Source organism: Cebus imitator, unplaced genomic scaffold, assembly GCF_001604975.1.
Source record: "Cebus imitator isolate Cc_AM_T3 unplaced genomic scaffold, Cebus_imitator-1.0 Scaffold17, whole genome shotgun sequence".
NCBI classification, from domain to species: domain Eukaryota; kingdom Metazoa; phylum Chordata; class Mammalia; order Primates; family Cebidae; genus Cebus; species Cebus imitator.
Window position 1 is genome coordinate 1,553,674 of NW_016107332.1, and position 23,980 is coordinate 1,577,653.

Below are 23,980 nucleotides of genomic sequence, written 5' to 3' on the forward strand. Positions count from 1 at the left end.
TAAATCTTTGGGGTATATAAGGAAAGCTAGGAATGTAGAAGCAGATAATTATCTGTTGTTCAGTTAGGCTGTTATATTTAACCTTGCTGATAAAGCCCCCAGGGTGTTTGGCCTAAACAAGTGCTAGCTGCTTTTGTTTGACCATTAAACATGGAACAGGTAATTCGAGTTGTATGAAATGATTCTAGTGACCACATATCTATCCTGAATGATAGTTCAGGTTATTGGAAGTGTAAATGTCTGTTTATATTATAGGGACTTGATTTGTTGATCGGCTAAAGAAGATGAACATTTTAACACAAAGATAAGCCTTCAACCCAACTCGTTCTCTGAGGCCGTGGTATGTCATACTTCACTAGCAATAAGTCCAGAAAGGGGTGGAAAGTAGAAAATTTCAACCTGCCTGGTAGCTGGGACTACAGGCACATGCCACCACACCCAGCTAATTTTTTGTATTTTTAGTAGAGATGGGATTTCACCATGTTGGCCAGGATGGTCTCTATCTCCTGACCTTGTGATCCACCAGCCTCAGCCTCCCACAGTGCTGGGATTACAGGTGTGAGCCACTGTGCCCGGCCTCAACCTCGCTCTTTCTACTAAACACTGAAAACACCTCCATCAAGAAGGAAGATGCTATTTGGGGAGTCCTCTATTCCCCACCCTACAGAAACTCTAGATGTATCAAGAATTGAGCTGGGGAAAAGAGGTTGAGAACAAGCGTAAACCATCATTTGGGAACAACAGCTCAAATGCTTTCTATGCTCCCCATTCCCGTAATTTTGAGAACCTCTGATTTAGGATATATCTGAATGGAAATGTGAAGAATTATTTTAAATATCCGCTAGTCTTTGACCTTGTTTTACAGTCTTCTTCTGTCTTCAGGGTCTGGGTAACCCTATATATCTTTCCAGTAACATACTACCTATCTAGCTGATCCACCTACCTACCTGTTTATTTACTCATTTGTTTTTTTGTTTGTCAATTCATTAACCTTACTGCATGTTCCATATTGCACCATGGATTATTAAAGTGACTTCTGTTATGACTCCATCTTCTTCTAAGATTCTTTTCCTTCTGAAGAGCTTTAGCTTCACAATCCCGGGGTTGCAATTTCTCTCCTTCCAAAATCTGCCAAGAATCAGATTTGATCATCAAATTTTCCAGTCACCAATGGAAAGCCTCAGAGCTAGGAAATGTCTACAAAAAGAAGCCAGATTTTACAATATCTTGTGGAACTTCCAGTTTTATTCAAGGTACTTTGCTTTATCAGTGTGATTAAGGCAGAAACAGTTGATACAGGTCAGCAGTCATCCACCTATATGCTACACTGTGGACTGCTGATTATCCCTGCTTGTGAGATACTCTCACTCCACAGTTTATTGTTTTCAAATTTGTACAGCTAATATTTGCTCTGAGTAAGTATTGTGTTCATTTCAACAAGTATTAAATGGTCTACCTGGCCATTTTTTTTTTAGTGAGAAATAAAACAGACCAATTTTCCCCCTTTTAATCTAACTCATAGTAAATTTTTATGAATTTTCTTAGAAAATCCATCTTTTTTGTCAATTCATGTTGTTTAGTCTCAAGTTTATTTTTAGAACATAGTTTACACAAGTAAACAGGTGTGCTTTTCATTAGGTGGTTCTTGATCTTATCTGTAGAAAACTTAGAAATATGTGTTATTTCAGGGTCACTGGAAAAGAAGTGCTCAGCTGGTAAGTACAACACTTTTAAAGGGATAAGTGAGCCCGGAAGTTAATAAGAGAGTATGGGCTGTTCCTTGCTTTTCTTTTTCCTTAGAAATAATTTATCTTCATGGGCTATTTGTTTTATTTTTATTTTTTTGAGACTAAGTCTTTCTCTGTTGCCCAGCCTGGAGTGCAGTGGCACAATCTCATCTCACTGCAACCCCTGCCTCCCAGGTTCAAGCGATTCTCCTCAGCCTCCTGAGTAGCTGGGATTACAAGTGCGCCCAGCATTTTTAGTAGAGACAAGGTTTTGTCATGTTGTCCAGGCTGTTCTTGAACTCCTGGGCTCAAGTGATCCACCTGCCTCAGCCTCCCAAACTGCTGGCATTACAGGCATGAGCCACCGTACCTGGTGGGCTATACCTTTTTTAACAGCTTAATTGAGTGATAACTCAATATTATAAAATTAAATTGTTTTAAGGGTAAAATGAAATGGTTTTTAATAAATTTACAGAATTATGCAGCCATCATTACTAATTTTAGAACATTTCTGTCACCCCAAAAAGAAACTTCCAGCCCACTTGCAGTCACTGCCATTCCCACCTGCATTCTCAGATAACCACTAATTACTTTCTGTCTCTGTTTGACAGGCTGTATCTTTCTCTTCTTATAAAAACTAGATATAGAACCAAAGTAGTCCAATCTGCCTTAATATAGGATGGAAAATAAGTACCAGAAATCAAAATAACTGTCCTCTACCCAAGCCTATCTCCCCTAAAGTTCAGAAGTACAACTACTGGTAGCTGATTTTTCAATTATATCTTTCACCTTAATTTTTTTTTTTTTTACACCAAGCCATTCTCAGAAGAAAGTGTCTTCAAGATGCCTTCAAGCTTTCCCATTTCCAAAATTAAAAATCCTATCACACTACAAAAGATGTAGGACTTAGTGGCAGTATAACAACTTGTAATGATCCGACAAGGACTCTTTTAGGTATTACTTTTGTTGGGAAAGTATTTCAGAAATACATGATAACTTTTTGGTAAGCAGTGGATTGTCTGTTTTCAAGAACCTGTTAGTAAAAATACTTAACAAATTTTGTGGGTGCTTCTGAAATAGAATCCCATCACTCAATAAAGCACCCATTTTGAATGGAAAGAATTTTACAAACTAGTTAAACTCTAACACTGTTAATAAGAAAAAACTGGCCGGGTACAGTAGCTCACACCAGTAATCCCAGAAATTTAGGAGGCTGAGATGGGTGGATCACTTGAGGCCAGAGGTTCGAGACCAACCTAGCCAACAAGGCAAAAACCCCGCCTCTACTAAAAATACAAAAATTAGTTGGGTGTGATGGCATGCCTGTAATCCCAGCTACTCAGGAGGCTGAGGTATGAGGATCACTTGAACCTGGGAGGCTGAGGTTGCAGTGAGCCAGGATCGTGCCACTGCATTCCAGCCTGGGTGACAGAGTGAGACTCTGTCTCAGAAACAAAAAACAAAACAATAAAAAGGTACCATGTCTTGGTGGTTAGGAAAAACTTTATGGGCATGAGATTTCTAAGCTAAACTGGATGCTGTTAACATAAAATGATATACCTACCGGTTTTACAGATTTAATATGGTGTCTGTTCAAAGGAGTCTATTAAAAATTTAAAAGGAGTCTGTTAAAAATTTCCCTAAATAGGGAAATTTCCCTACATAGTTACAATAGTTAATAGTAATATTAACTATAATTAAATGGCAGATATGGGTGATAGGGAAATTTTTTTCCTCACAATAATGGCGAATTATAAGTTAAATTTTTTTCTAAGTTTATATTGATTTTTACAAATTTACAAAGACTGAAGAATTGCCTGTATTGCAATCTAGAAAACCTCAGTGCCATGCAATATACCCAGGTAACAAACCTTTACCCCTGATCTAAAATAAAAGCTTAAATTTAAGAAATGAAAAAACCAAGTTCATAATTGATTGACTCTTAATCTTTTTCACTAATGCTGTTGTTGACCTTTTCATATGGAGTGGCACTAGAGGCAGTGGTATACCATTTAGGAACAGGGGCTTTGATTATTACAATGTGTAATAATCAAATCAGGGTAAATGGTGTATCCATCACCTCAAGCATCCATCACTTATTTGTGTCATAAATATTTCAATTATACTTTTAGTTATTTTTAAACATATTGTTGACTGTAGTCACTCTATTATGCTATCAAATACCAGAACTCACTCATTCTATCTAAATATATTTTTTTACTCATTAACCATCCCTGCTTTGCCTGCCCCACCACCCACCACTACCCTTCCCATCCTCTGGTAATCATCTTTCTACTCTCTATGTCTGTAAGTTCAATTGTTTTAATATTTAACTCCCACAAATGAGTGAGAACATGTGAAGTTTGTCTTTCTGTGCCTGGCTTATTTCATTTAACATAATGACCTTCAGTTCCATCTGTGTTGTTGCAAATGATGAGCTCTCATTCTTTTTTATGGCTGAATAGTACTCCATTATGTATGTGTACTACATTTTCTTTATCCGTCCATCTGTCAATGGACATTGAGGTTGCTTCCAAATCTTGGCTATTGTGAATAATGTTGCAGTAAACATGAGAGTGAAGATATCTCTTTGATATATTGATTTTCTTTCTTTTGGATATATACCCGGCAGTGGGATAGCTGGATTATATGGTAGCTCTATTTTTAGTTTTCTGAGGTACCTCCATACTGTTCTCTGTAGTGGCTCTAGCATTCCCACCAACAGTGTACAAGGATTCTACTGTCTCTACATCCTCACTAACATTCATTACTGGCTATCTTTTGGATAGAAGCCATTTTAACTGGAGTGAGATGATTATCTCATTGTAGTTTTGACTTGTATTTCTGTGATAATGATGTTAAGCCCCTTTTCATATACCTGTTTGCCATTTGTCTTTTGAGAAATGTCTATTCGGAACTTTTGCTTATTTTTTACTCAGACTATTAGATTTTTTTCCCCTGTTGTTTGAGCTCCTTACATATTCTGGTTATTAATCTCTTGTCAGATGGATACTTTGCAAATATTTTCTCCCATTCTGTGTGTTATCTCTTTGATTGTTTCATTTAAAAAAAAAATCTGGCTAATAATATTTCCTGGTGGTGTTATAGTGATTAATTAGATAATACATAAGCATAGGACCTGCCATATAAGTAAGATTTACTGAGAACTGTTACGTTGTTATTTTATTCTACAGGTTGATTTTTAAATGGCTTTAGAGTGACAACAGAGTTTTCTTTTTTGAGGTCTAAGAAAGCTCTTGTGTCTGTTAAATTCATCAGCTGATTGTTTCAACTGATACTCAATTCAATACAATTCTGTTTCAAGACCTAGTTTTTCTTAAACCTTTAAGCTCAATGTATAAATGTCTATTATTCCTTATTGCAGTTTATAAATGCAAGAACATATTTTCTTTGATCAATGTTTTGCATCTATCTTGAACAGATTAAATTATTTTAAATATTAAAACTATAATAAACTGTAGATAAAATCTCAATTTTTAAATTATATTAACACATTTAATATATCTTACCTTAAACACTTTGTATGCACCACCAGGGACACTTACAAATCTAGAAGACAAAGTATTTCTAAGCCTTCTACTGGAGCCCATGTCTATACTCAGTCACCTCTGCAGCTGCTGTCAGTGAGCTTCAGATCTGAACTGCCATGGGAACTCATGGATGTGGGCCTGCCATACCTCCACCTTTCTCTGTAGCCATGAGTATCGATCACATGGCCTTTTCCCATTTTTTTTGAAACGATAAACTTTGATAGGAATTATTGAGATTCTGCAGTTTCTATTCAGATTAAAGTTTCTTCTTAATTTGATACTTCTTTTTTGGGGGGGACGGGGGACAGAGTCTTGCTCTGTCACCAGGCTAGAGAGCAATGGTGCAATCTCAGCTCACTTCAACCTCTGCCTCCTGGGTTGGAGGGGTTCTCATGCCTCAGCCTCCTGAGTAGCTGGGATTATGGGCATGTGCTACCACACCCAGCTAATTTTTTGTATTTTTGGTAGAGATAGGGTTTTGCCATATTTGGCCAGGCTGGTCTCAAACTACTGGCCTCAGGTGGTCTGCCTACCTCAGCACTGTTTTCTTCTTATATAGTATTTATATATCTGTCTTGAAGTTTTATAGTTACTGTGGTACTACACATTATGTGTAATATTAAGGTAACCCTAATTCATTTAGCTAATCCCATGATCTTGGATATTAGATTATTTCCAATTTTCCCTTATATGTAGCTGTTGAAAACATACTTGTAAAAATATGTTTTGTACATCTAATTTCCTTAAGACAAAGTCATAAAATAGGATAGCTGATTAAAAATGCTATTCAAAGCCAATTTAAAAGCCTCTGTAAAAAATAAGTATTCTTGCTGCACTGTATACAAATTAGGCCAAGTATAATAAAGCAAACTAGTCCTACCATGATTTGTCTTCAGTAAAAATGGGAAACTGGAGAGAGAAACATTATGTTTCCAAAACTATAGTACACCTGTTGTTAGATTCTAGTCTTGCCTAATGTTTTTCAGTTTTTAATATTTTCTAGAGTTTGGACCAAATTCTAATTTTTCTTGGCTACAAGTCTTCAAAATAATGTTTTCAGTTTTTTTCTTCCATTTATCCTAAGCTGAAATCACTTATAACTAAGCTGATTTTATAAAGCCCTGTGAACTGAAGCTAGACAACTTAAACTTCAGAAGAAAATAACAACCTATTTATATACATAAGCCACTTTTATACCTGCCTACTGATGTATGGACTTCAGAGTAATGTGGCCTATATCGATTTTCCAGGATTGTTCTTTTGTTTGTTGCTGTTGTTCTCCCTTTCTCCCCCTATTTTCTCTTCATAGGACATGAGACTTCACAACCTTCTAAAAACGAGCTTTCCTAATAACTCAGGACTTACCCATCTAGGAACGAACCACCCTAGCCATGAGAGATGAGACCAGACCTAAGCCCAGAGACTTTTTCTTCTAAAATACTTTCTCCAAAAGATTTTAAAAAACAAAAGGGAGGAAATGTGAAAGGAAAATATCTTGGGGCCCCAAAAATCACTAAGCTAAAGGGAAAAGTCAAGCTGGGAACTGCTTAGAGCAAACCTGCTTTCCATTTTGTTCAGTCACCCCTCTACTCACTGAGATCGGTGCATATCTGATTGCCTCCTTTGAAGAGGCTAATCAAAAACCCAAAAGAATTCAACCATTTATCTCTTACCTGCTTATGACCTGGAAGCCCCTTCCCTGCTTTGAGTTGTCTCGCCTTTCCAGACCAAACCAATGTTCATCTTACCTATGTTGATTGATGTCTCATGTCCCCCTAAAATGGTAAAACCAAAGTGTGCTCTGACCACCTTGGGCACATGTCGTCAGGACCTCCTGAGGTGGCATCATGGGTGTGCATCCTCAACCTTGGCAAAATAAACTTAATAAATTAACTGAGACCTGTTTCAGGTTTTCGGGGTTCACACTATAGTCATCCTTTCTTACCAGTGTCTGGGAAAGCGACAGAAGCCACAATAGTTCCTCTCTCAGTGGATGGCAATTCTATTAGTTCATTTGTTTAGGGTACTGCGCCAAAGTACAAAGCAGATGCCAAATCTTCTGAGTCCTCTTACATTGCAAAATACTGGAAGTTAAACTAGATAATACCGAACAAGTTAAAGATCTCTATAGATTCATCTCCCTTTAAAACGCAAATGCCAAATTCTGAACCTTATGGTACACTGCTAGTGTTTTGTTACTTTTTTTTTTTAACTAAGCATGATTTATTCCAGAAATGGAAGGAAGATTTAAAATTAGAAAATGATTGTAATAAAATATATCACAAACGTGTAAAAGGAAAAGAGCATTATCTGGAGTGAAGCCACAATGGCATTTGGTAAAACTCAATATCCAATTGATATTGCAAGGGAAAAATATTCAGCATTTTATTTTAATAGAAGTATGTATAGATAGGCTCTTTTAATGTCAATATCACACCATTTTAGCTGTGTAATATATGTTCTAATACCTAGTAGGAAAAGTCTTCTGCTGCTTTCACTTTCACTCCTAAATGAGCTTTAGAATCTTTTTGTCAAATTACAAGAAAACACCATTGTAAAACACCATTGTGCTTCCGTGTTTCACTTCTGCATATCTGCTGTTTAACATTGCTCTAGCCAGTTAAGCCAAGACAATACAAAGAAAACAGGCAGGTAATGACTAAAAGGCAGAAAAGAAATATATGTGTGAAAATAACTAAAACATACAATATTCAACTGGAACTTTAGGTTTTGTTCACAAATTAAAAACACAGTATCCTTATAGAATCAGTAATAACTAGTTGGAAAACCTAATACAAATATGGTAACATACTTGACTACTGATTACTGATGTAGCCAGTACAACAATGACAAAAATGACCTCAAGTCCTTATCATTAAAATAAATGTTCAGAACTTATACGAAGAAAGCTATAAAAATTAGCTAAGGTGTATAAATGCAAGCATAAAGCTATACCATATTCCTAGGTGGGAAGCTGAGATATTATACCAGTAAAGATTTGATGTTGCCATATTAATATATAATTCAAGTTATTTCCTTTTAATACTGCCAGTAGGATTTTTCCTGTCATCTGACAAAATGATTCTAAAGTTCATCAGACAGTAAAAATGGTGGCAGCAGCAGGTTTATACCACTAGGCTACATTACATAACTAATATTGGGTAACAGCAACTTTTTTTTTTCTTGAGATAGGTTCTCATTCCATCATCCAGGCTGGAATGCAGTGGTGTGATCACCGCTCACTGCAGTCTCAACCTCTTGGGCTCAAGCAGTCCTCCAACCTTAGCCTCCCAAGTAGCTGGGACTACAGGCACACCATCATACCCAGCTAATGTTTTGTATTTTTTTGTGAACATGGTGTATTGCCACATTGCCCAGACAAGTTTTGAACTCCTAGGCAGTAGTGACCTCTTGTCTTGGCTTCCCAAAGTACTGAAATTACTGGTATGAGCCACAGCACCCATAGAAGGAATCTTAGATAAGACTTTTTTAAAACCAAGACCAGCCATGGATTTGTGTCATCAAATACCTATGAATTGGGTGATTCTCTCCTCTTGAGGTTCCAAGATAAAACTTGGAACTCCTAGGCCTGTCAGAAAGTGACATTCTTTACTTACCACAGGTCAGGAACCCTGTACAGGGACTGTGTAAACAAGTATGAGGCTAGTTTTCCCAAAGTCCTTTTATTGCTCTGTAAGTCAAGTTTAATTTTTGAAAGGAAAGCACACTATTCCAGCCAAAGCCTTGGTAAAATAACCAGTTTCTCCAGTTATGTTATAAATGAAAACATATTCTTATTGCACTTATGCAAATAACTATATTGCCATAAGAATAGTCACAAATAGTTTCCAAATTCTGGAGAAATCAGATAGAAAACAAATATGCTCCAAATTTTGTTCATAGGAGTATACTTTACTCAATTGTTAAAAGCTGTAAATAGTTTAAAAGAAAAGTTTTCCTGACTCCGAAAAACAAACCAAAGGATCAACAGATTTTAAACAAAGTTAAAAAGATTACTTCAGACTTCTGTTAATTTCATCCATGCAGTTAATTCCTGTTCTGCTTGATATTCATGAACATTTCAGCTCTCTATGAGTCCTGAAAATTTTTCCTCTATTCTGATATAAAAATCTCCAAAGTTATTAGAAACCATTATAAAACCACCTTGTAAAGAGGACCAAAACAAGACAAAAATTGTCTGTGGATGACAAAAAATTTTAGGGCAGCCATAGTAAAAGACACAATTGATAAGGAAATTTGTTACCTCTGTGGCACTCTTATAAATTAACATAACAATTGTAATTATTACTGATAATGTACATTAAGTCATATCGGAATTATGGAAGTTACCCATAATTTTAGAACATATCCCAATAACATATTTATACAAAAACAGCAACCAAACACCATTTTATATTTGACAATGCTTTCAGTATAATTTTTATACCAAAGCCAAATATGACATTTTTGGACTTTAGGGAACCTAATATCTTAAAGGATTAATTTGGTATGAAAAACACATAATTTATAATTTGATTTGGAAAGTTTGTCAATATCAAAGTTTTAAAACACTTGATATCACAAGTCATTGTAAAATGAGTCATTTCATTTAACCAAAGTGTTAACACTGGATTTTAAAAAAAGGCAAAACCTCCATTCTTTGAGAGAGGAGACTTAATTTTCCAAACAATAAGCCCTAGTAAAAACAGAATGAAGCCAATTAAATTTGATTTTCAAAATTTTGTAAACTATAAAGTTTTAATCTTGACTATAAGATAAAACTTGCATAAGCCTTTTATAACTTTATTAAGGAGTCAGTTAATGCTTCAAGAAAGCCTCGTTAATCAGACACAAGGGCCATATGCTGGTCTTGCATCAGTGTGTCTTTGATATTGATTACTTTATAAAAAAAACTGAACTGATTTTATCTCTAAAAATCAGCTCCTGCAGTCTCATACACTCACATCTTCCTTGATAGTTCCTGGGCCTTGAGGGGTTGAATAGCTTTAATTTCTGACCCAGTGTCTCAGGAATGCAGTTTATTTTGATTGGCATCTTCTATTGGGCCTGAGGATGGGGTTTAATTGTGATCAGTGTTTGACTGATAAATTTAAACAGGACTTGGTGTCCTTTTTAGACACAAGAGTCAAAGCCTTGTAACTCAATGTCACAAGTATTTTAAAATTTAACAGGACTTGGTATCCTTTTAAGACACAAGAGTCAAAGCCTTGTAACTCAATGTCACAAGTACTTTAAAAGCTCATACAGAGACATATGTGGATGTAATTACATTAATTAAAAAAAAAACCTTTTAATCTCAGTTTTTTCCTAAGCAAACCAAAATTTAAAAATATGACAACCTGATCATATAAGTTTTTTTAATCCTCGTGTTGTGATTTACGTAGACTGTTCATGACATGCTTGGACTTTCTGGTTTGTCCGGAACATCCCTCTTTCCTAAACAACCAGTCATTCTATTCTAAGACTAAATTCTTTCTCATGTGAAGAATCTCATACAAGATTATTTCTCATATAAAATTATTTCTCTTTAAGCCTTCTTACCAAAAAAACAAAAACCTTTTTATTTTTTATAATGTTCTCTACATCTCTCTTATTTCCTGGTTCCTTTTACTTTGATTTCTACATGACCTTTAAATAAGCAAAATTGTTCACTTTTTTTAAAAACCACTTTTTTTTTTAAAGAATGTTTTCCTACAAATATATTTTTATTGGAATATACCCAAATAATGAAATATCTATGATTTAATTTGATATAACTTTAAATTCTAAATGTTTGTCTACAAGTATCCCATTTCATTTACCTACTTATTTTATTTTGATTGTTTACTTAGATTATTTATGAAAACTGCAATAATCATTTAAAGTTTTGGAACCACCATTGCAAAATTATAACTGAAACAGTGAAAAAGATTTGGCCTAACTGACTCCATCTTGCATTTAACCTCCAAGCTGTCCTTGTTCATTCCTGGGCATAGACCAAACTAACTTTGGGACAAAGACAGTAACAGTCCTTTCTCAAAACAAACCTCACTGCCTGTGAACTAAACCACACAAAGCCACAAAATTAGAAGTTATGGTAATCTTACTAAATTCAGGATGTAGCTATCTTTTATTAAACCAATATAAATGTCTTATTTATTAAAGGTTACACAAGGAAAGTTCATTCTGCTTTGGGCTGGGCTCATAGTTTTATAACGCCCATGTCAAATTTTGACACCTTATAGTATTTAGCAGGGATAAGTATGAAATTGCTTGATGAATAAATGCAAACAAGAATGTATGCTGGAAATTCTTAAGACATTTCTAATATTACTTTACCAATAATTTTAAAGCAAGCTTATTTATTGAAGATTATACTTAAGTTACATAAACTTGAAAAACCATTGGACTAGTCTCTTCTTTTTTCGTGATAAACTATTTGATTCAAGTGCTTTTATTTTTCTTTAAGCCAATTAATTAGAACTTTTTAATATATTTTCAGTAGTGAGACAATGTGTACACAACATATAATACATAGCTTGATAACCTGTTTCACAACCTTAGATAGTTGTCAGCTAAATAGCCTTAAATTTGCATATTAAACAACTCAGGTGAAAATCAAATAGCAAAATTTACGTCATAAGGTTCAGAAAGAAATAGTCTGTTGTGCTAGAGGGAGATTAAAGATGGATGCCAAATCTAACATCAAATTATAAAAATCTATCATAGGATTGTGTAAGGAGACAAATTTTATTTAGATAGGCACTACCTATTTTTTAAACCAGATCTCTGAGCTCTGGGCAGAGCCCACAATGAATCCTGAGATTATTTATGAGGCTAGACCATGTTATGTTTTTATGGTGCACTTGGTAAAAAAATTTTTTAAACAAAGACATTTCTAAGTGTCTAAACTACACTCTTCTTTAAAAACCCAAGAGTAGCCTCTGTTGTAATTACTATTTTAGTCAGTAAATCAGATAACAGTACAAAAGCAGTTTAAAAGCTGAAATGAACTTGTCTGTTTATACTCTTCTGGTTCCATAAGGAGAAACAGGTTTCTCCCTGAAAGGGAGTCTGGTACCTTCTCCATTTTCTTTAAGGAATCCCAGGCTATTATAAACTATTTTAGATCCCTCATGCAGCAGAGGATGGAAAAGAATGGAGAGAAAGCAGAAGTAAATGAAGAAAACAGAATCCAGTCAACTTAGAAGAAAAAAACTTTTGCTCAAAAAAAGTGGGGAGGTCTGGGCACAGTAGCTCATGCTTATAATCCCAACACTTTGGAAGGGTGAGGCAGGTGGATCAGCTGAGGTCAGGAATTCAAGACCAACCTGGCCAACATGGTAAAACCCCATCTCTACTAAAAATACAAAAATTAGCCAGGTGTAGTGGGTACATGCCTATAATCCCAGCTACTTGGGAGACAGGCAGGAGAATCGCTTGAACCCAGGAGGCAGAGGTTGCAGTGAGCCAAGATCATGCCACTGCACTCCAGCCTGGGCAACAGAGCAAGACTCCATTTCAAAAAAAAGAAGAAAAAAGAAAGAAAAAGTGAAGGAGAGAAAAAAGAAAGAAAAACATAAAAGCCTTTTAAATAACAAACACATACATAGGTACAGACACACATCTTGGATGTGGTAGCTTTTAATTAAGCTGACTTTAACCATTGAGTTCCTTTAAAAAAAAAAAACTCTTTAAATCTCATTTCCGTATTTCATGAACTAGGACAAATTGCCACTATTTCAGAAGTACCAAGTATCAAACCAGAAAGGGCTTGATTTAGGAACCAAAAGCCAGGCTGTCATGGTGGAAAAAGCAGGAGCTTAGCTATTGCACTGCAGCATGGGGTGACAGCCATTACTTTCAGTTTGACCTGGCTAGCAAAAAGGTGGCCTTGTTATTGTAAATAAAGCCCCTTGAATAGTCAGAAGTCTTTCCTTTTTTTTTCTCTTCTTTTGCTGGCTGTTTCTCTCTCCCGACCATACCGCTGTGCCACACCACCTTTTTTGTGTGTGCCTATGGGAATTTAGCCACTTCAGATCCCTTGTTTCCCATAATTTGGAACTTTCCTTCGGATTTGATCAAGTCGGATAGAGTTGGTCAAACCCAATGGGAAAAATACTGAAACAACAACAAAAACAAAAACAACAGCTACAACAAAAAACCAGTTAAACCAAATGATTGCACAACTTCTATGATGACTGTGCACTCTAATGGTAAGGAGACATTAAGACCAGCTGGTTGTTTAATTTTAACTTGAGCCAAGACAAACCTCAATTCAGTTAGTTATCTAGGGGTGGGTCTCAGGCTGAAGACTGCTCTCTATCATCCTAGTGGAGCAGCCTTGTTGTCTGGGGTGATACCCACGGTTCATTGTCTAATGTGGAGGAAATCAAGGATGTGGACACACAAGGAGTGAGGTTTAAAGTGGAGGATTAATAGGCAAAACAAAGATAAGAGCTCTCTCCTGCAGAGAAAGGGGTCCCAAATGGGTTTCTCCTTCCTCGGTGAAATGCGGGAGGTTTTATAGATGAGTGTGAGGAGGTGGTGTTTGATTTTCATAGGGCATGAAAGATTGGTTGGACCAGGCGTGCCATTTGCATAGGGTGCAAAAAGCTGGCTGCCCCACCCTAATCTTTTATTATGCAGATGGATTTTCTACCTCGCCGGAACCATGCTGCCTGTTTCTTTACTGTGCACATGGTGACAAAAGGGAAGATGGAGCCTCCATGTTGAACATACCCGGCCCCCAGGTAGCCATTTTGTATTGGCACAGCTGCCAGCATTAACCTGTGCAAGCTTCCAGCTTGCTTATCTATGTTTGCAGCTCTATTCTTCAGGCAAAAAAACATTTCTTGGGCTGCTTTCTGTTAGAAGGGAAGCCTTGACAAGGATTTTTACCCTCACTATCTGCCTAAATAACTTCTATCTCCTGTGTCACTAGGAGCTGGAAAAAAACAAAAACAAAAAACCCTCATCTTTCCTGTTGAAAGGGAAACTCCATAAAGGAGTACTTGTCTCCCATTATCATGGAAGCAGGAAAAACTTGCCTTCCTTGTGTTGGAAGCAAGTAAAACTCCAAAAAAAGGAGTTGTACAGCAAAATAAACGTTAGATCTCCACCAAAGTTAAGGAGATCAGTGATTCTCTGGAATGGGTGCTTCTAGGCCTCAGCAAATTGTCCTATTGGTTTGAGTCATAAAGATAGCTCAAGGTTGATCCAAGCACTGATAGGAGATTTGTCAAAGGTGAGGGGCACCTCCATTCATAATCCCTCTGTGGTTACTAAAATGTGAACCCTGAAAATCTGAAAATCTGAGATCTCAGTTAATTTAGAAAGTTTATTTTGCCAGTGTTTAGGATGCACACCCATGACACAGCCTTAGGAGGTCCTGAAGACATGTGCCCAAGGTGATCACAGCACAGTTTGGTTTTATACATTTTAGGGGTACATAAGACACTAATCATATGTACGGTGAACATTGGTTTCGTCTGAAAGACAGGACAACCCAAGGCGGGAAAGAGGCTTCTAGGTCAAAGAGTAGATCAAAGATAAATGGTTGCATTATTTTGCGTTTCTGATTAGCTTGTCTCCAAAGGAGGCAATCAGATATGCATTTATCTCACTGAGCAGATATGTTTGACTTTGGATAGAATGGGAGGCAGGTTTGCCCTAAGCAGTTCACACCTTGACTTTTCCCTTTCGCTTAGTGATTTTGGGGCCCTGAGATATTTTTCTTTCACAATTGGAATGAGTATGTTGTGATCATTATCTTGATGACAAACATTTCATCCCAAGAGTTGTTGACACATGATGAATGTGCTGTGTATAGCTAATCTTAATGAAATCCCAAGGAAAATATTAATTTTAATGCTAATGATGATAAAAGGGCATTGTAGTCACATAGTGTTCTTACTCCCAGGGGCACAAAGCTCTTCACAATTAATTATTTCAGTCATTCTCTCAGCAGTCCCAAGAGGTGGGTGGCTGAGTGTTTCCTCTTAGGAAGAAAAAAGAAAAAAAAAAGGTTACTAATTGAATTTTCTTCTGTTCCACATTCTGTGTTCTAGAACTGAGTAGCTACCTTATAAAGACCATCTGTACATCCACTGTGAAATGGAGCTTCAAAATCACAAGCTTCTTTCACACATGAACACAAGAGTAGAAGCACACATGGAAGAGTAAAGTGGAAGGGGATTTGGATGATGGTTTGGCAAGATGCTGTAAGTGGATTAGGCAAGGCTGCTAAAGAGAAACAGGAAATGGCTGCGTTAGTGCTTCGGACCTCCATTAAAAGTAGTAGTTCATGCTGTTGAAGGTTTCTTGTTGAAAATATCTTCCTGAGACACCTGTACATTGTGCTTATTCTTCCCACAACATTGTAACAAGACACTGTCAAGCCAGAGGGCCACTGGGCCTTTCTCACCCTGCTGTAATGTACTGATAGCTGGGGGCTCTGCAGAAGGACAAGAGAAAGGTGAGATGTTCATAATTCTCAGTAGCACCTTTTAGCTAGTCTCATGCTCTCTTGATCCCCCATTTCTCTACCAGGTCAGCATTCCACATGCTTTTGCTTTCTCAGAAACAGAGCCTGTGTGTGGACACATCTTGTCCCGGGAGCAGGGACGCAGTACAACTCAACCTCTTTTTTTATCTAGTGGTTAGCTCATCCCTCTCCTTCCTTTCACAAAATACCATTTGGTCTTCTCCAGTAGTCTTTCATCGTTTTAGTCCTGTTTCTTTGGTTAGACTGCAAGCTCTTTGGCTGAATGTTCAGGTCAGGTGTTTTTCACTCCTTTTAATTTCCCCTACATAGCCCTCAGCACTGGGGCATTTAGGTGCACAGTAAATACTTGTGGTTTATCTGTTTGCCACCCATAATTATAAACAGACATTGCCTGTACATATTGACTGTGCCATTTTCACTGTTTTTTTCTTTTTCTTTTTCTTTCATTAAATAAAGGCTTAGCTGTCATCACTTTGAGTTTGTCCTCTTCAGTTTTCCCTGAAGTTACTCTGAAAGGGGAGGCCTTTAAAATGCAGCGGAGTGTGCTTAAGTTGAGCAGTGTATCCAGGGAGGGGAATAATTACAAGGTTCAAAAACCTCATCAGGTGGCTGTCTTCTGTAGCAGGACTAAAAGACTGCTTTCCTAAATTGAAAACAGCTGGGCCCATGTGCTAGCAAGTATAAAAGAGGTGGCGGTGGTGCTCTGTGTCCTAAAGAAATCTGTGCTCTCTGGAGCCTGTGGAGCTGAAGCCGAAGGTAGTTATCCTCAGTGGTGTCATGGTGGGTGAGTCCCCTGAGCTGGTCCCCTGGAGGCCTGTTTCTGTTGTTTGGTAGAAATTGTGGTGGCTGCATCAAAATGTTAGTTACTAATTTATCATGTCAATGGTAGTGAAGTATTTTGTCCTTCTAATACATTCTACTTGTTACCTACGTAAGAGACATAGCTAAGGCTTGGTGTGTCTTTTCAGAGTTATTTTGAAGGCTGCCAGCTTTGCTTGTATATGGTGTGGTTCTCTGAATATAAAAGGATAAACTGAGGCTGTGTCATTTTAAGTATCTTGAATGTGTTGTACTTGAATCTGTTCTTAAAAGTGGTCACTTAAAAAGGCTTCTGTTTTTTAATTAGAAAATTGACTATTTTGACAAATGTAGAGAGTAACAATTATTCAGTGCATGTAAGCAACTTACCAGTTTTTATTCTTTCTTTATGGCTCATAAAAAATATAGTCTCAGGAAGGCTTGCTGTGACTTCTGGGTAGTTCCTAGCTTATTATGACTTCATGGTTAGCAACAAGTGATAGTGTCTGATGAAGTGTTTGCAATGTTGGGTCCTGATTTTTAAGGAAATTGTTAAAATGTTCCTATTTCTACTGATACTAGTTCAAAAAGAGATGAATTCCAAGATAAAGCAGTATTTTGTAAATAAACTTGATCTCGGCAGCTTTAAGTAGGTTCTGATTTTATGTTTATAAAGCAGATGACTTTGGTATTAGTTTCCTTATTTTGAGAATGTTTTTGTTTTGGATGGTTGACAATTGGACAAGCAAAATTTCTGAACATAATTTTGTTTTGCTTTTAGGTGGGATAGTAACATCTTTTTGGGGGAAGAATTGGCTTCCTTTCTTGAAAGTGGTGAAGGTACAGCAGATAGCTGCATGGAAGGAACAGTAATTGGACGGCTACCTTCTACATTTTGTATTAGGAAACAAAGTCCATTGTAAGAGTCTATGTTGATCTTGGAAATAGAAGGATTGAAAAACAGCTAAATTTCTACAAAGAACAAGAACTTGTCCATCTCCTTTTTGATCTGAAGACTAGGGGACAATGGATATCATAGAGACAGCAAAACTTGAAGAACATTTGGAAAATCAAACTAATGATGCTACGAACACTTACACAAGACCCGCTGAACCTGTTGAAGAAGAAAACAAAAATGGCAACGGTAAACCCAAAAGCTTATCCAGTGGGCTGCGAAAAGGCACCAAAAAGTACCCAGACTATATCCAAATTGCTATGCCCACCGAATCGAGGAACAAATTTCCACTAGAGTGGTGGAAAACGGGCATTGCCTTCATCTATGCGGCTTTCAACCTTGTCTTGACAACTGTCATGATCACAGTTGTACATGAGAGGGTCCCTCCCAAGGAGCTTAGCCCTCCACTCCCAGACAAGTTTTTTGATTACATTGATAGGGTAAAATGGGCATTTTCTGTATCAGAAATAAATGGAATTGTATTATTTGGATTATGGATCACCCAGTGGCTGTTTCTGAGATACAAGTAAGTAAATCTAATATGTGTTGGGGATTTGCCATTGGTTTGTTTTTAAGTGAATAGATGGGTAATTGAGATTATTTTTCCATTATCTCCAGTAAATTCAGTCTTATCCAAACATTTGATGATAAAAAAGCAGTAGAAAGCTCTACCACAGTGAATAAACTAAGTCGCTATTCAGTAAGTGTTTGTTGAGTAACTGTGTATGAAAGTGGCAGTGTACAGCAGTACTGTGGTGGGTGACTCAGAGTTTATGAATTTAAGGTGCAGTTCCTGACTTCCAGCAACTTGGTGCTATGGTGTTTGTATGATAAATCGAGAGGCTTGGAAAGGAATAGTACTCACTACTATCATGCTTATGTTATTTCAGGCTCTTGACAGGTGGGAAAAGGAATAGGTTGAGAAACTTTTTCCTCCATTACTCATAATGTGATGTCTGTATTGGTGTAGAGTCAATAGTGTGCTGTAAGGTTTGCCTGGATTCGGTTCTCAAATTTTACATTTCTGTGGGGTTGGGGGTGTGGGTGTGGTTTCAGTTTGCTGTTTGTTTTCTATCTAGTTACAAGAGTTTAAGAAACTGAGTTTAGAACGGTATCCATGTGGTTTTGATTTTTAGATTTCTAAAGTAAACTTGCCCTCTGATTTCCTTTGGGCACCACAAAGGAGCTCACGGTTCACTGCCTTCAGCCTCCTTATTTTTGGAATAGTAGGGAATCAAGAAGAAATAAGCCAGGTACTTTTGCTTTGAAGACACTTAATAATTGGACATAGCCCTGAAGTGGTTATTTCTGCTTCTCTATGTGAATTCTGACTTCTAGTCCATAAAAATGAAGGCTCCTTAATTCCAAGGAGCCTCTCATTCATCATTTAGACGTTTGTTTTCTACTGGAATGCTAGTGATTAAATCACTAAAATATGATTTTGATCAAAACACTGACCATAATACGGAGTTTATAAATGTAATGTATGCTAACTTGGCTACAATCTGAAGATTCCAAGTCAGATAGGATTTCAATATTAATGCCAGAAGATCTTTAGAAGAGAGAATTTATTCTGTATCGTTTTTCAGTTGGTAACACTTTTCATTACATGATCAGTTATAGAACTCTCAATGTGGTATATGCACTCAGACCCTAGCATTGCTACTGTTTTGTGATTAGATGAATTCAGTCTGTCTTTGTTAAAGAGTTCCCCAAATGCAGCTTTGCAGTCTTAAAACCTTATTCCACAAACTGCAGTCATTCCTAAGCATTTTCCTTAATATAACTCTTCATATGTTTCCTGAGTATGCTTAAGTAATAGATCTAGCTATGAGTTGTCTTTTACTTAGTAGAAGTAACCTGCTTCTGAAATTGTTAAAGAATGCTTTATGCTAAAAGCAAAGAATGTATTTATGAACTTTAGTGTTTTTCTTTTTAGTGTCTAGAAATTGACACAATGTAAGAGCCTGCTAAGGCCGCAGATATTTGCTTTCTCCTTTATTTAGAGCAAAGTTTTATTCATATATGTGTGAAAAGAGAAATTGTCCAGGGTCTGGTAAGTATCTGGACTCCACTCTGAAGTACAGTCTTTCCCTCAGTTTATATTTTCATCTAGATACTTTTTGAATTTTCATTAGATAGTTGTTGTTAACTGCCTTTACTTAACCACCTTAGATTTCAACATGTCGAAACACATGGTCACATAGCCAGACCATACATTTTCATGATATCCACTATTTCAGTGGCAACTCACACACGTTTGCCTTTTTATGTTTGAAGTAGAATTGGATCTTACATTTTAGTAACTAGTGGAATAATTTTTATAACCTGTTTTGAACATCCCAGCTGAATGAGAACTCTTGCTTGTTCTCTCTCTCTTTTAAAAGCACCTTTCAAAGCTATGGGAAAAATCATTAGCAGTAGTTCTTTTTCTAAATATGGCTGTAGAGTACATCTTTACCTTCTAAGTTAGTTTTCAGTTCTGAGTACAGCTGAACTCAGAATGCTGGAATGAATGTAATTGACATAATAATTTCTGCTTATTCACCTTGTCTAACAGCATGGAGCACAATTCAAAACAGCACTCTTTTGGAACCTGGGGTTGAATCAAAGGCTGAATCAGTTTTCCCTTAACCAGGAGGAGAAACTCAGCACTGTTTATTACCTGCTCCTTTTCAGAGCTAGAATAGCAAGCCTTTAAGGAAATGCCTTGGGATAAATCAGTGCTCTCATCTACCAGTCTAGGTGGTGTTCCCTTCTATTTTTTTTTTTTGACCCCAGAAACCCTGAAATATTCTTAAAATAGCTGTTGGAAACAGACAGTTAAACTATATATTTATACATAGTTCTTCAAATTAGAAGTTCCAAATGTTACCTGAATTAGACCTTGATTCATGTCAGAACCACAACTTATGGAAAACTTAAAATATGCCACATTACCTGAAACTGCCTGTTTTTCCAGAAGTCTTTGATCACTACCAGTCTTAAAAGCTTGAGAGCTCTGAAAATGAAAGACCTAGAGTAATATGTTTTATGTACTAAGGAAGTTACACCTAGCAAGTCTAGGGGCTTTATGCAGAGTCCCACTCATCTCTTAATCCCAGAGCTTATAGACCTCACTATATAACAGAAAGGGGGCTGTCCTGTTCAGCTGGACTGAGGACATTCAGACCCATGATGCCCATTCACATACACCCATGAGGCTGTGGTACAATGGCAGAGCCCTTCCATTTTGAAGACAGGATCCTCAGTCATCTACTTGGAAGCCTGCATTAGGCTGAGGACCCAGGTCGTAAAGCACAGAGACTAATGTTAGTTAAGACAGCTTTCTTCCCACAGAAATATAAAGTGAAAAAGGACTTGTGGGGATTTTTTTGCCCTTTTATTGATCAAGATTAAATAAAATAAATCAGTCCGCTTACAACTTCACTATTAAATGTGATTAACTGTATGAGGACACTTTGAACATTTTCAAGATAGAGTTTTTTGAAAGTCTATTTAGTCATAGAGAAAATAGTTCATGCCTGTGTGGTCAAAATACCTTTGGATGGTCCTCAAATAAACCCTGCTTATATACCATGGGTTAGATGTGTTGTCACATTTCCCTATGTGTCCAATTATGTAATGTCACCTTGGCTGATTAGTTAATTCCATTGTTACTGTGGCTTGCTTATTCCTTTCATATGTTCTCAAGAGAGGTTTTTATTAATGCAGTGAGTTGACTGAAAATATAGACAGCTTCATTGAATTCTCTGGCAAAGAGTGACTTTGAGGAGAGGTGATTATGTAGACTCTTTGTCTACTTTAGTTCCACCCCCCCCACCCCACACACACATACACACACACACGTGTCCTTTGGAAGCCAAATCACCTAGATTTATTGCAGTGTGTGAATCTTCATTTCTGAAAACTGTGGTACAATCTCTCCATGGAACTGTAGTGACGGGCAACTCACAAATAAGCCTTTAGACTCTGTGAAACTGTGGTTTGTTTGTTAATGCCATTCTGTACTGATTATTCTTTATCCTGTTAAACATTGTTTTATTTTTCATTAGGAATAAAAACAACCAGTAAACTTGTTTTTCCCCATCTATGTTTTTCCCTTTAGGTCAATAGTGGGGCGCAGATTCTTTTTTATTATTGGAACTTTATACCTGTATCGCTGCATTACAATGTACGTTACTACTCTACCTGTGCCTGGAATGCATTTCCAGTGCGCTCCAAAGGTAAGTACCTCCAAATTAGCACTTAGAAGGAATCAGGAAAACAGTTATTGAACACCTACCCTCTATTATACATTCTTTTAGACACTTCTTATGTGTTAACTGAAATTTAGCATCTTTTCTATTTTCTATTTAGATTTGGGGGGGAAAATTAAAATGTATTTATAAATTATATATCTTTTGTGCTAAAAAAAATTTATTGTCTACTAACTGAAAATTACCATTGGCAGTTCGACTCTGCTTTTTTACCTTCTCATTTACTTATTCATTAATCTATTCATTCTACAAGCATTAAGGTTATGTACCAGGGATTTTGGTAACCAAAACAAAGTCCCTCTTCTGGAGCTTATATTCTACTGAGGAATGACAAATTACAAACAAATTCATAATTTGTCACATGATGATAAGTCAGTGATTGTCAGATGGAAAACAGCAGAGCTGAGTAAGGTGAAAGGGTGCTGGAGGGTAGGAACTATTTGATATAGAGGTCAGGAAGGGCTTCTTTAATAACAAAGCATTTGGGCAGGAACCAAGACAAAGTGAGCCATGTGGGTGAGATGAGAGCTCCAGGATAAAACATTGCTTATTTACACTGGGTTAAAGGAAGAGTCGAGAGGCCGGTGTGTCTGAGTGGAGTTGTGAAGGGTGGAGGTATGCAGACCACAGGTCATACAGGGTCTTGCAGCCCAGTATGGAAACTTCAGCCTTAGTGGTGGCAGTGGAAATAATGAGAAGTTGTTCAGGTCAGGATATAGGATATGCTAATAAGTTGGATATGGGTTTGAGAGAAAGAAGTCAAGGATGACCCCAAGGTTTTTAGCAGCTGGAAAGATAGAGTGGCCTTTGACTGAGATAGTTTGTGAGAATATTTTCTGAAACCATCCTAAGCAGGAATTATAGTTTCTCCAGGTTGAGTTCTTGAGAGAGCTGTAATCATCTCAGACTCCAGTGCACCTTGGTTTATAAAATGGAAAATTACAAATCACGTGCTTTCTGGACAAAGGAATGAAGTCTAACATCATATTTTACTGAACACTAACCAGATGTCTGAGGTGAAAGAAAAATAGAGCTTCCCTGAAGACGTCCACAGTCTCCCTCACCAAATATAGGTGTGGTTTGGAGAAGCTATACTTTTCCAAAGCCATCAAAGCAGAAAATATCCATAATTAAAACAGTGTACATATTGAATTTAAACACTGGCTGATTTTTAGTGAAGCTAATTTAAGGCGTGGGAGAAGTTCAGAAGTGTAATAAACACTTCTAAGGAGCTATTGCAATGTGTTAAATGGAAAAATGGCCACAGAAAGGAAGGCAAGCCCATCATAGTAACGTCTGAGGTTTGCAGGGATGAATTGCTATGATTACAGAAAGAAAGCAAATTAAAGATTGTCCTTCGTGGAAGAGTTGCAACCTTAGAAGCCACATCAGTGCCAATGGATAGCCAAGCTACAAATAGTCATAGTGGAACCTTGTAACATCTTTACTAATCATCTCCCAGGTTTACTTGTCAGGACCTCTTCCTGAAGCATAAGCAATCCATACATGCCTGAATCATGGCTCAGTAAAGCAAACACAAATGACTTAGTTTGACTAGAGGTGAGGTGGTGTTACAGAACAGGCGTCCGAGTTGTGTTCTAAATTTAGTTCATCTGCTGGCTTTGAGTGCTGCTTAGATTTTTATGGTTACAAAACTATTAGATAACCTAATTGTGTCCTGTGTTGCTGGCTCTATAGAATATCCTTCATGACTCTAAGCAATGGCAGAACTTTGTATATAGAAGCCACTTACTATGGAAGTGTCATATCTGTTATAGTAATTGATGCCTGTACAACTTGTAACTCACCAGGCATGCTCACAAGAGCCATCACAGTGAAAGCTTTGCTTTCATAGTTTTCCAGTGCCTTCTCCCTTATGTATCCTATGGTTCACGTTTAACCTTTTGCTTACAATTTGCTTCAACCACCAACCCAAGCTTTAATTTACAGTCAGACAATTTGTGTTCTTCAAAGTATGTTTAGATAAGTGTTGGCTCAGTTTTATTATAAAATGATTACATGAAATGATTTAGATTTGCAAACCTATTTTTTCCACTTATAAGAATGTTTGGCTGGGTCAGCAATATTCCCCTTCCTTGAGAAAGCATTCTGGGGCTAGCTGTCCCTCACCTTGGCCATAGGTGGCCAAAGACTTTTTTTGTCTTTTTTTTTTTTTTTTTTTT

At 37.0% G+C, this 23,980-nt stretch overlaps 1 protein-coding gene across 5 annotated transcripts in view; it reads left to right on the forward strand.

The window, feature by feature from the left end:
- SGMS2 (sphingomyelin synthase 2) overlaps positions 1 to 23,980 on the forward strand; it is an 83,992-nt gene that overhangs the window by 50,993 nt on the left and 9,019 nt on the right. For 4 of the 5 annotated variants that reach the window (XM_017509038.2, XM_037731689.1, XM_017509032.2 and 1 more), the window contains 2 exons: positions 17,365 to 18,064; positions 21,647 to 21,764. In XM_017509038.2, coding sequence (XP_017364527.1) covers positions 17,610 to 18,064; positions 21,647 to 21,764 — 573 coding nt within the window. In that variant the 5' untranslated portion in view covers positions 17,365 to 17,609. Of the gene's footprint in view, positions 1 to 13,312; positions 13,495 to 15,348; positions 15,756 to 17,364; positions 18,065 to 21,646; positions 21,765 to 23,980 lie in introns of those variants that run through there. The other variant, XM_017509050.2, reaches the window with a different exon arrangement.